Genomic DNA, 10,535 nt, shown 5'->3' on the forward strand with positions numbered 1-10,535 from the left:
TGATCTTGTGACCCTGTTGTATTTTCCTTCCCATGGAAGATATATTGAAAAGATTAGGTGTAATAGAATAGCAGACACTTGAGAGTACAGCTATGCATCACCCCCAAGTTTGTCTTGAGTACTTGAATCGTCTGTATCTCTACATTCTATCAGGAAACCAAGACTTAAAATTTACAACCCATTTTAGATACCGATGTACTTATGATGATAAAGCTCTGATGAAAAGGTGAAATGTAAGCATTGCCATGTGAATTGTGTTTTTTATCCAGTTTGCAAGAAGCCACTTCATCGTGCACAGCAGTATTAGTAAAAAGAATTATAGGTATCATGAGACACAGTATTCTTCCTATGATAGCTGGAGAGTTAATGAGATTCATCAGTGTAGCATTTATTTTAAAAACTATGCAATGATATACTTGTCTTTTTCCTTCCTAACCCCAGTCTTAAACTGGATGGAAAATAATGGTCAAAAGAATAAATCCTCACTATTTCATTTAGCACTGCAATGAGCACAGGTGAGCATATATCTTAGACAGGATACAGAAACAATCCAAATGTGCAATGACACATCATTGGATAAAGAAATTGTATATATACATGCACAATGTTACACTACTTAGAAGCAAAGATAAAATCCTGCAGTTTACTGCAACTTGGATGGAAACAAAGACCCTCATATAAGTGAAGTAAATCAGAGAGAAGACAAATACTGGATGATCTCACTCATCCATAGCATGTAGAGAAAGAAATCAAGTAAATAAAACAATATTGGATGATAACAAGGCTTCTCTAGTCCTCAAAATATCTAATCATGTGTATATTATTCTCCTTTCATTTTTGGTGGGGAGGCACACCCAGCAGTGTTCAGGATTTACATCTGTCTCTTCACTCAGAACCATATTTTGGGGCCACATCCAGCAATGCTTAGGGATTACTCTTAACTCTGCTCTCAGGAATTACTCCTGGCCATTTTTTTTTGAATAAGAATTTTATTTTATTGAATCACCATGTGGAAAATTACAATGCTTTCAGGCTTAAGTCTCAGTTATACAATGCTGAAACAACCATCCCTTCAACAGTGCCCATATCCCACCACCACCAAAAAAAAAAAAAAACCACAGTACACCTCCCATCCTGCCCCCCCGCACCCATCCCTGCCTTGAAACTGATAAATTTCACTTCACTTATTTAATATTTAAATATTTACATTCAATATTTCAACACAAACCTCACTATTATTGTTAGGAATACCCCACTAGAGTCAGACCTGTTGTGAAGAGATATGAGGTCGCACGGCTGTGCGGTTTTGGATTTCTGTACTTTAGCAACTAAGCCCAGGGAGATTTCTTCCAGATATTGGATCATTGCAAGCTTGTAAACCCCATCTGTGGTCATCATAATATGGCGGTCACCACACCCTTCACCCCCGGCAAAGAAGAGGCGAGAGAGAGAGAGAGAGAGAGAGAGAGAGAGAGAGAGAGAGAGAGAGAGAAATACCTTTCCCCTCCTGGGCGGGCATGGGGCCACGGCTTAGTTGACATTCTGCAAGGAGCTGCCCATACCGAAAGTAATTTAGCTGGCATCTAGAGTCATGCTCATGCAGCTGTGGAGAGGCCACACACACACACGTGTGGCCCCGGGATCACATCTTGGCGGCAGGCAGGGCCAGTGCCACCCACCTTCCCAAGAGCACCCTCACATCCTATTGCTGCACTTCGTAAATCTCATCTGTGGTCCTCATAATATGGCAGTCACCACACCCTTCACCCCCGAAAGGAAGAGGCGAGAGAGAGAAATACCTTTCCCCTCCTGGGCGGGCATGGGGCCACGGCTTAGTTCTCAGTCTGGAGACATTCTGTGAGGAGCTTCCTGGCCATTGTTGGGGGACCATACAACATGATGCCAGAGACTGAATCTGGGTCAGTTGTGTGCAACACAAGCACCCGACTCACTGCATCCCCATGCTCAATTTCTTTGTGTATAAAAATGATAATCAGGCATTGGGGATGTGGCTCAAGGGAGAGACCATCTGTTTTACATATGGGATGCCCTGGATTTAATCCCTGGTAACTAAGAACACAGAGAGTAGTCCTGATGACCCCTGAACCATGCAGAATGGTCTCCCATAAAAAATAAACTAGATAAGTAAACAAATAAAATGGATAATAGATAATAAGTGTGAAGTTTACATGAATAAACTAAATATTGGAAGGCATTAAGATTTAGGTGGGAAAAATGTATGGTTGAGATACCAGTTACAAGCCATTCATGTTTGGCTTTATTTTCTATTTGTCATATGTCCATGGACTGGAGCAATAGCCCAGCGGGTAGGGCGTTGGCCTTACATGCGGCCGACCCGGGTTCGATTGTTCTGTCCCTCTCAGAGAGCCTGACAAACTACCGAGAGTATACCGCCTGCGCGGCAGAAACTGCAAGCTACCTGTGGCGTATTCCATATGCCCAAAACAGTAACAAGTCTCATAATGGAAACATGACTGGTGCCCGCTCGAGCAAATCGATGAACAGTGCAACATATGTGTGACAGTGCGACATGTGTCCATGAGAAGGGTACTTAAGTTTTCTTGAATCTTATTCTTCTATAAATAAATAGTCATCACCACCTAGGTGTCAGTGTAAAAGCACTTGCCTTGAATGTGTGAAGCCCTGGCACAGAGAAAATTAATAACATGCATTCAAGAATTATGTATTATAAATAATATTTTAGCAAATATCAGTCCTATATCAGTGTACATGTGATGGAAGTAACATGATGTTCATTAATATTAATCAAGATAATTATGCAAACATTAGAGATTGAACATAGTAGCTGATCGATAATACTTTCTTTAACTATTGCAGATACTGTGTTTACTGCACAAAGCAGTGGAAATATTACCAGAGAACTGGCCAATATCATGTTTGGTTTCAGAACAAAGAATATGAATGTGAGCACATTGTTTGCAGATAAAGAGGCTGAATTGATTCATATTGACATTCAAGAATCCAGATGATTATTTCAATTGCAAAGTAGCAATAGTTTTTATATACTGAATCTGATAAGCTTGGAGTTATTGAATGATGGCGGGTGGCACAAAATGATTCTTCCCTTGACTGACCCCCTATACAAATGGAAAATGGAAGTGGACAACCAGACATCTTTTGTTACCAGTGTTGTTGCTTCTGGCAGTCTCGACTGTTTAAGGGACAATACAGGCATTCATGGAAGGGAACGAACGAGCTATTGACAATCTGCCCAGCGCATGAGGATGTCTAAGCACAATAGACATCAATGGTGATTCTCTCTCTTACTTTGAAAATGTTCATGGTTTCATGAGCAAACCCCAGGCAGATCAGTTCCTCAAAATCTCAGTAAATTCTGTAGTGACTGGATATTTGCAGCCAAATGCCTCCAATTCCAGTCCTTGTTTGCACAGAGAAAATTGTGAAGACATCTATAGCTCTTATCACTCCTCTGCCCCATGGGATGGTCAGGCACACGCTGTGAACTCAACATTGATGAATGCTTCTCAAGCCTCTGTATCCATGGCAACTGCTCCAACAGAATCACAGCCTATCACTGCACGTGTGATCCTGGATACACCAGTGTGAACAGTGAAGTAGATATGGACTATTACCAGAGTCATCCATGTGCCAATGGGGCCACCTGCATCAGTGATGCCAATGGCTCTTCCTCTCTCTGTTTGGAAAATTTGACTGGGAAGTAGGTAAGAAAACTTTATTTTAAGCTGTGCTCTACATTTCTTTTGATGGGGTTGGGGGTGGAAACTTGAGTATAGTGTATGTAGGCTGTGCTGAACAAGGGCAATGGTCACTCCCATTGCCATTTAATTATGTAAAGACAGGATCTTACTTGCCTAGTGTTCTACAAGACAGCAGATGTAAGGTGGAGAACATCTTTATTAAAAATAAAGAGCATGAGCACCGGAGGCCCCAGGATCAAATAGAGTTATAATCACAGCAAAAGCTGAATTTAGTATAACTGAAAGTTAGTATTTTTCCAAGATTTTTATTCCTAAAACAAGGTCCCAAGTAATTTCAGGCATATTAATCCCAAAAGAACAGAATCAAAAATTATTGAAAAGATGGAGAAAATCATTAGTAATGACCTCTTTTATCTCTTATTATTGTATTTTGTTTTATGGACTACCCCTGTCTGTGTCTGTGCTCAGAGATTACTCCTGGCTCTGGGCTCAAGGATCACTCCATCTGCACTAAGGAGACCATATGGGGTGCTTGGGATTAAGCCCAGGTCAGCCGTGTGCAAGGTATAAAGGCCAGGAAAGCAAGAACAAGAAAGCAAGATCAATGCTCTGATCTGCCATACTGTATCTCCAGCCTTAGTACTTGACCTCTTTTAGGATGATTGACATTTTTTACTTTTTTAAAAAGTTCTTATGGTGTGTACACACACACACACACACACACACACACACACACACACATAGTGGTGCTAAGACTCAAACTGAGATCTCATGTATGCATGACATGCACTTTACTTCCGAATTACACCCTCGGCCTTATATTTTCTTTAAAATCCTAATTCAGGAGCTGGTGATATAGTACAGTATGTAGGGCATTTGTCTTTCATGTGGCCAACCCTGGGTTTGATCGCCAGCATCTCATATGGTCCCCCAGCCACCACCAGGAACAATTCCTGAATGCAGAGTCTGAAGTAAACCCTGAGCATCAACGGGTGTGGCTAAAATGTCTAATTTACTAGCTCTTATAGGAAAAGTCACACCATTAACAAATAGATTCACTATGTCACTGTTATCCCATTGCTCGTTGATTTGCTTGAGCGGGCACCAGTATTTGTCCCTTTCGCGTGCTAGTGTAGCCCGGTGGTGTACTGTGGGCTCTTTCAGGGTCAGGGGAATGAGGACCATCGTTGTTACTGTTTTTTGGAATATTGAGTACACCACAGGTAGCTTGCCAGGCTCTGCTGTGATTAACTAGATTACTTTATTTATATGCATATACTGAACTGTGCAGCTAAATCTATGCACGTGCACAGTGGGTAAAGGGACCTGGATCCATGCTAAAATCTTCTTAGTCCCTTCAAACTATCAGATCTGTTCTTGCAATAAAATTCTGTTTACTTTCTTATCATTTGTTCTGCCTTTTTTAAAGGTGCCTCAATATATGCGGCTTTATTGTTTGTTATACGAGAGAGACTCTCAGAATTCACATGCAGCTAACCACCGAGTGCCACAGACAAACAAATCCTGGACAGCATTTGGCTTGCATTCGGCTAAGTTATGAATTATTAGGTAGGGAGCAGCAAGTGTTGGCAGGGTAACTGGAGTTCAGCTCTGAAAGCCAACGGAGAGATCGCATGAGTGCTTGGGTACCAGAGTGCAGTTCTTGCTTTCCTGGCCTTTATAGAGATGCAATTTTCCTATGGCCTGTGTTGATTTATTAGCAGAGCAGCAGCACATCTAGCTATAGCAAGTTTCTTTTCATCCCCAAAATTTATAGCCACCCCACGGCATAGATCTTATCTCACGAATGAAAGCTGTATGGAAACAGATGATGGATAGCCGCGCTCATTACAGTGCACAGCAGCAGACACACTTTACAGAGGGAGAGAGAGAGAGAGAAAGTGCTTCTTGTATAATGCAGCACAATTAAGTATTTGTAACTCAGCCAGCCTGAGTCCTTAATTAGCTTGGCATTGACTATGTATATAAACTTTTCCAAAAAGTTTTCTTGAATGAAGTGAACAAGATGAACAGCTGTGGTTGTTACTTTTATCTCTCTGGACACACCAGATTACCCTCAGCAGTCTGTGGGAATGAGAAGACAAATCTCTCTTGCTACCATGGAGGCAGCTGCCCTGAGTTCCAGGGTGAAGTAAAATGCTTATGCTGTCCAGGTTTGACTGGGGAACGGTGAGTCACGTTCATACTTTATGGAAGAGAACTCAGCGATTCAGAGCAGTGGTGTTATTCAAAATTTATTCCTCTTCTAATTTTTCATCTCAGTTCCCATAGGAAAATCTCTACTAAAATATAGATCCAGACAGTCAAACAACCAAAAAAAGAGAGAGAGAGAGAGAAGAAAAATTACAGTGTAGGTCAAAAGAAAGAACAATTTTTAAATCAAGACTCAAAGAAATATGTCTTTGAAAACATGTTATGTGATTTCTTTTTTCTTCCTTGTAAGTACTTCTGGACTTACGTATCATTCCCATTAAGTCTACCACATGATGCAAACATGGATGGCTGCTCTTGAAAAAAACATACAAAAATTTTGTCTTACAGAATTACCCAGAACTGGGGTCAGAGTGATAATTCAACCATGACAGCATTTGCCTTGCACACAGCTGACCCGGGTTCAATCCCCAGCATCCAATATGGTTCCCCCCATCCCTATCTGGGCTCTGAGCACAGAGCCTGAGTGCAGAGGCAAGAGTGAAAATGGAGCATAGCCAGGTGTGGCCCCCAAACAAATAAACAAAAATAAATAAACCAGAATTATGAAACTATATATGTCTGATGCATATGATTTGACCTGCCCTAGAGAAGACCTTCAACACTTTTTTTAATTTAATACAGGGATCTCTAACAGAGTTGGCCTTTGGCTTCAATCTATTACCTGAAAATTCAAAGTTGAATTTGCATTCAACTGGTCAAAAGTGAGACATGGGCTAGAAAGGACACATGTTCCATAGTTTGCCAAATGTATCAAGGTCCCCAAAATGATCTTAATTATTATTAACAACCACCGGGATGATCTTTGCTCTAGGTACTACATTAAAAAAAAGTAAATTGGTACTTATTAAGCACAATGGCATTCACCTGATAAATCCTTTCTCTAGTTCAAACTTCCCAAATTTATCTAGCCTACCAACTGCTGTCCAGAACAAAAAATTACTCAGAACAGCCCTGGAAGCTTCCTTTTCCCCAACTGCACCTGAAACGACTATGCCCTCATAATTCTATCATTTCCTGAGTATGGTAGTATCCACTCTGGGAAATTCTGTTATTGTTTCTGGTTTGCTTGTGTGTAAACTGAGGCTGAAATATTAAAAGGGGCAGTGTCGATCCAGATGTGAGCTGCTCTCATGCTGACCTGCCTTCTGAGCCTCTGCTTATCTCCGGAATGTTCTAGCATGAATAGAAAAACTTAATCTTTGCTTGCAACAATTAAAGAAAGTGGAGAAAACTTTCTCGCTTATATGTCATCCAGGTTCAGTTCATTTGATCTCTTTCTATATTGAAAAGAAAATAGATAAATTCAAATCAAATACATTTGATAAGTTTGATGGAACTTTTCTCCCCAAAGGGGAGTTAATGGGTATCTTTGTGCTCCAAAAATCAATTATAGGAATTAGCTGGCATTTTTCCTTATTCCTCTGACGCTTTTGGCATCACTTAAAGATATCTCTCTTGCCATTTTCACAGAACAGTAGGAAATCTGGGCTCTCTCGGCTTTTTATCCTTCTAACATTCCATGGCAGGCTAGACCTTGCACAAATGGCAGCTTCCTATGCTCTCTCTAAGAGGCACCGGCAGCCTGGACAGATCTGTACACAGAATGACTAGCCACAAGTCATATGCTCTTTCCTCGAATCCAGGCTTTTTCACGCAACGTAATATTAACCCAGAAACCATTCAATGGCCTCAACTGTCATTTATCACCATCATATGGCAAATAGTTCCTTGCCCTAGAAGTTTTGAACTCTTTAACTATATATATGTATTGATTATTATTGTAGTGTTTCATTTTACATTAATGTCACATAATGCTTCACGAGGGGCTGGAGCGATAGTGCAGTGGGTAGGGCGTTCGCCTTGCACGTGGACGACCCGGATTCAATTCCTCTGCCCCTCTTGGAGAGCCCGGCAAGCTACCGAGAGTATCTCGCTTCTATGGCAGAGCCTGGCAAGCTACCCGTGGCATATTCGATATGCCAAAAACAATAACAATATGTCTCACAATGGAGACGTTACTGGTGCCCGCTCGAGCAAGTTGATGAGCAACGGGATGACGGTGACGTGAATGCTTCATAACAATGCATAAAACTCATCCAAAGTCCCAAGTTATTTTTCTCTGCTAGTCTCCCATTTTTTTTTGTCTACAATAAACAGTTTTTCTTTCCTCCAACATGTATTAAACATTTGCACCAGTGTGGTATTGGAGTAGCTTGAAACATTGTCAGAAAAAAAATGAAGCTCTGTGTTTTCCACCTTTTTCAGAAGTTTTTCCATGTGTCAAAACTTGTATGCTGCAAATGTGTTTCTAAATGCATCGCGAATGCATGATTAATAGTTTCTGCAATTATTAATCAACCTCTAATAAAAGCTCAAGTAACATTTAAAATGATAGTGTGTTGTGTGTGGTTTAGTTCAAAAGAGAAATAGATGAGACTACTAGAAAGAAGAAGCCGAGGATGACTAGCAAATACTGGCGGTTCTCCAAGAGCTGGATGCACGTGCCTTCCACAAAGTCCTGAGTGATTGAGAAGTTGTCTTCTAATAAATTGCCTTCTCCTCCTTCTGGTTCACTCTCCAACTTCATAGTGTCATTTTGGCAGGTTGTAAATGATGGATGGTGTGAATGTCGTGGCCCACCCAGGACAAAGCGTACTTGGCAAGCTCCCGCAAGTTGTCGAGTTTTGCTCCCATCTAATCAGAGAAAATTTCCTTCCAACCCAGAAGCCCAAGCCAAAAAAGGAAAACAGAATGTCTTCGCTATGTTTGGTATCCAACAGGATAAGGAACTGTTTTTCTTGGATGAAGCCTGTTTTTCCTTTATACCTTAAGTTGGCACTGCCCCATCCACACCCCCATTCTTTTTTAGTTTAAACTTGGTGATAAGTTTAGGGTACACATGTGGGAAGTGGGCAATAAAAACTGTTTTCATCGAACTTCAATATCGTAAGCTTCTCTGTAGAGACTCTTTAAGCTAATATTTTATACAAATTTCTCAGAGTATTAAAAAATATGCCTTCATTTCTACTTTGTGCCCATGCCTGATAGTGTTTGGCCCAGGTAAATGCTAAATAAACATCTTCTGAATAACTGAATTGGACTGGGTGAATTAGTCAAGTAATAAACAGAAAAAGTTAGCTGTTGGTAATTATGACAACATTCCAGGAAAGAGGGAATTTTTATTTCTCCTAGGATTGATAATACTTGATTTCAAAAATTTGACTTTTGAAAGGCATTCTGTCTAAATATTCAAAAATTAAATTTAGCAGTGGAACAGTTTATTAGGAAGCGATACCCAATTATCTAATTTACTTTGGTTTAAAAATGAATTTCAGGGCTGGAGTGATAGCACAGAGGGTAGGGCATTTGCCTTGCACTTGGCCAACCCAGGTTCAATTCCCAGCATTCCTATGGTCCCCCCCAAGCACTGCCAGGAGTAACTCCTGAGTGCAGAGCCAGGAGTAACCCCTAAGCATTGCCGGGTGTGTCCCAAGAAGAAAAAAAAAATCAAAGGAAACTAATCCCAAAATCCCAGAGGACACAATGTTTTTTTCCAGTTTGGGGTAGGTTTTCCCCTAGAATCCCAACAGTTCTGTAGACACCAGATTGGCAGAACCTCATGGTTCCCAACCTCATTGTTCCTTTGTGGTCCTAATAAATCAAATTTTTATAAGGTGTTTAAAGAGACTCATGTTCTCTTGTGGGAAACCAACTTCTACAAAGACAATTTCCTCATGGTTTCTCAAAAATTCAGACCAGTTCCCTCATTCTAGTGAATTTTCCATTTGTACAGATGATCTCCACTAAACCCCAAATCTGTGAAAGCAATTTTAAGGAACCTATCCCACATCACGGAGTATTTATAAATTGGAAGGGGATTGGAAAATTGAACTGTGTTTTTTCTAGTAGAGAAAGCTAATTGTATTTAACAGGAACCCAGGTTCTGCTGTTTGCATCTACGTTCAAGGTGGAAAAAGGACATGGATGAATATGCGTCTGCTCCATGCCTCAATGGAGGCTGGTACCAGGAATGGCTCAATCAATTCTCATGCTTCTGTGATGTGGGCTTTGCTGCCGAACACTGTGAGGCAGATGTGAACAACTCCTTTTATATCTCCCTCATGCTATGGCGGATCCCCTTTCTCCTTAACCTTGGTCAAACATTCATTTTCAATAACACATTCTTGTTATGTATTCAAACTTTCCTATTTTCTCATTCACAATTTTCAAAACAGAATGGTGAAAACCACCTTCATTCTCTTGATGTAGCATACATGAGTGAAAGCATGGTTCAAGCCAAAGATAAAACCTTATTTCTAATGTTAAATCTTTAAAATCAGCAAAACAGGGTCTGAGCAATTGTACTGCAGGTAGGGAATTTGCCTTGCACCAGCCCACTGAGATTTGACCACCAGCATTCCACAGGATCCGTATATTTTCTTCTGTTTTTTTTTTGTTTCTTTGTTTCAGATAATTAGTGTAAGTTGTTAATTAATTTTTGTGCATGATATAAAATAGGAGTCTATTGTTTTGCAAGTACCCATACAGTCCATTTTAGCAAGATTTATTGAGAATAGC

The 10,535-nt window shown here is 40.5% G+C and overlaps 1 protein-coding gene across 1 annotated transcript in view; it reads left to right on the forward strand.

Moving 5' to 3' along the window:
• CRB1 (crumbs cell polarity complex component 1) overlaps positions 1-10,291 on the forward strand; it is a 111,045-nt gene extending 100,754 nt beyond the window's left edge. The window contains 5 exon segments of the mRNA XM_055144210.1: positions 2,860-3,221; positions 3,223-3,469; positions 3,472-3,723; positions 5,777-5,912; positions 9,925-10,291. Of these exon segments, the coding sequence (XP_055000185.1) occupies positions 2,860-3,221; positions 3,223-3,469; positions 3,472-3,723; positions 5,777-5,912; positions 9,925-10,291 (1,364 nt within the window).
• The last annotated feature ends 244 nt before the right edge of the window (positions 10,292-10,535 follow it).

This window comes from Sorex araneus, chromosome 7 (assembly GCF_027595985.1).
Source record: "Sorex araneus isolate mSorAra2 chromosome 7, mSorAra2.pri, whole genome shotgun sequence".
Lineage (NCBI taxonomy): Eukaryota > Metazoa > Chordata > Mammalia > Eulipotyphla > Soricidae > Sorex > Sorex araneus.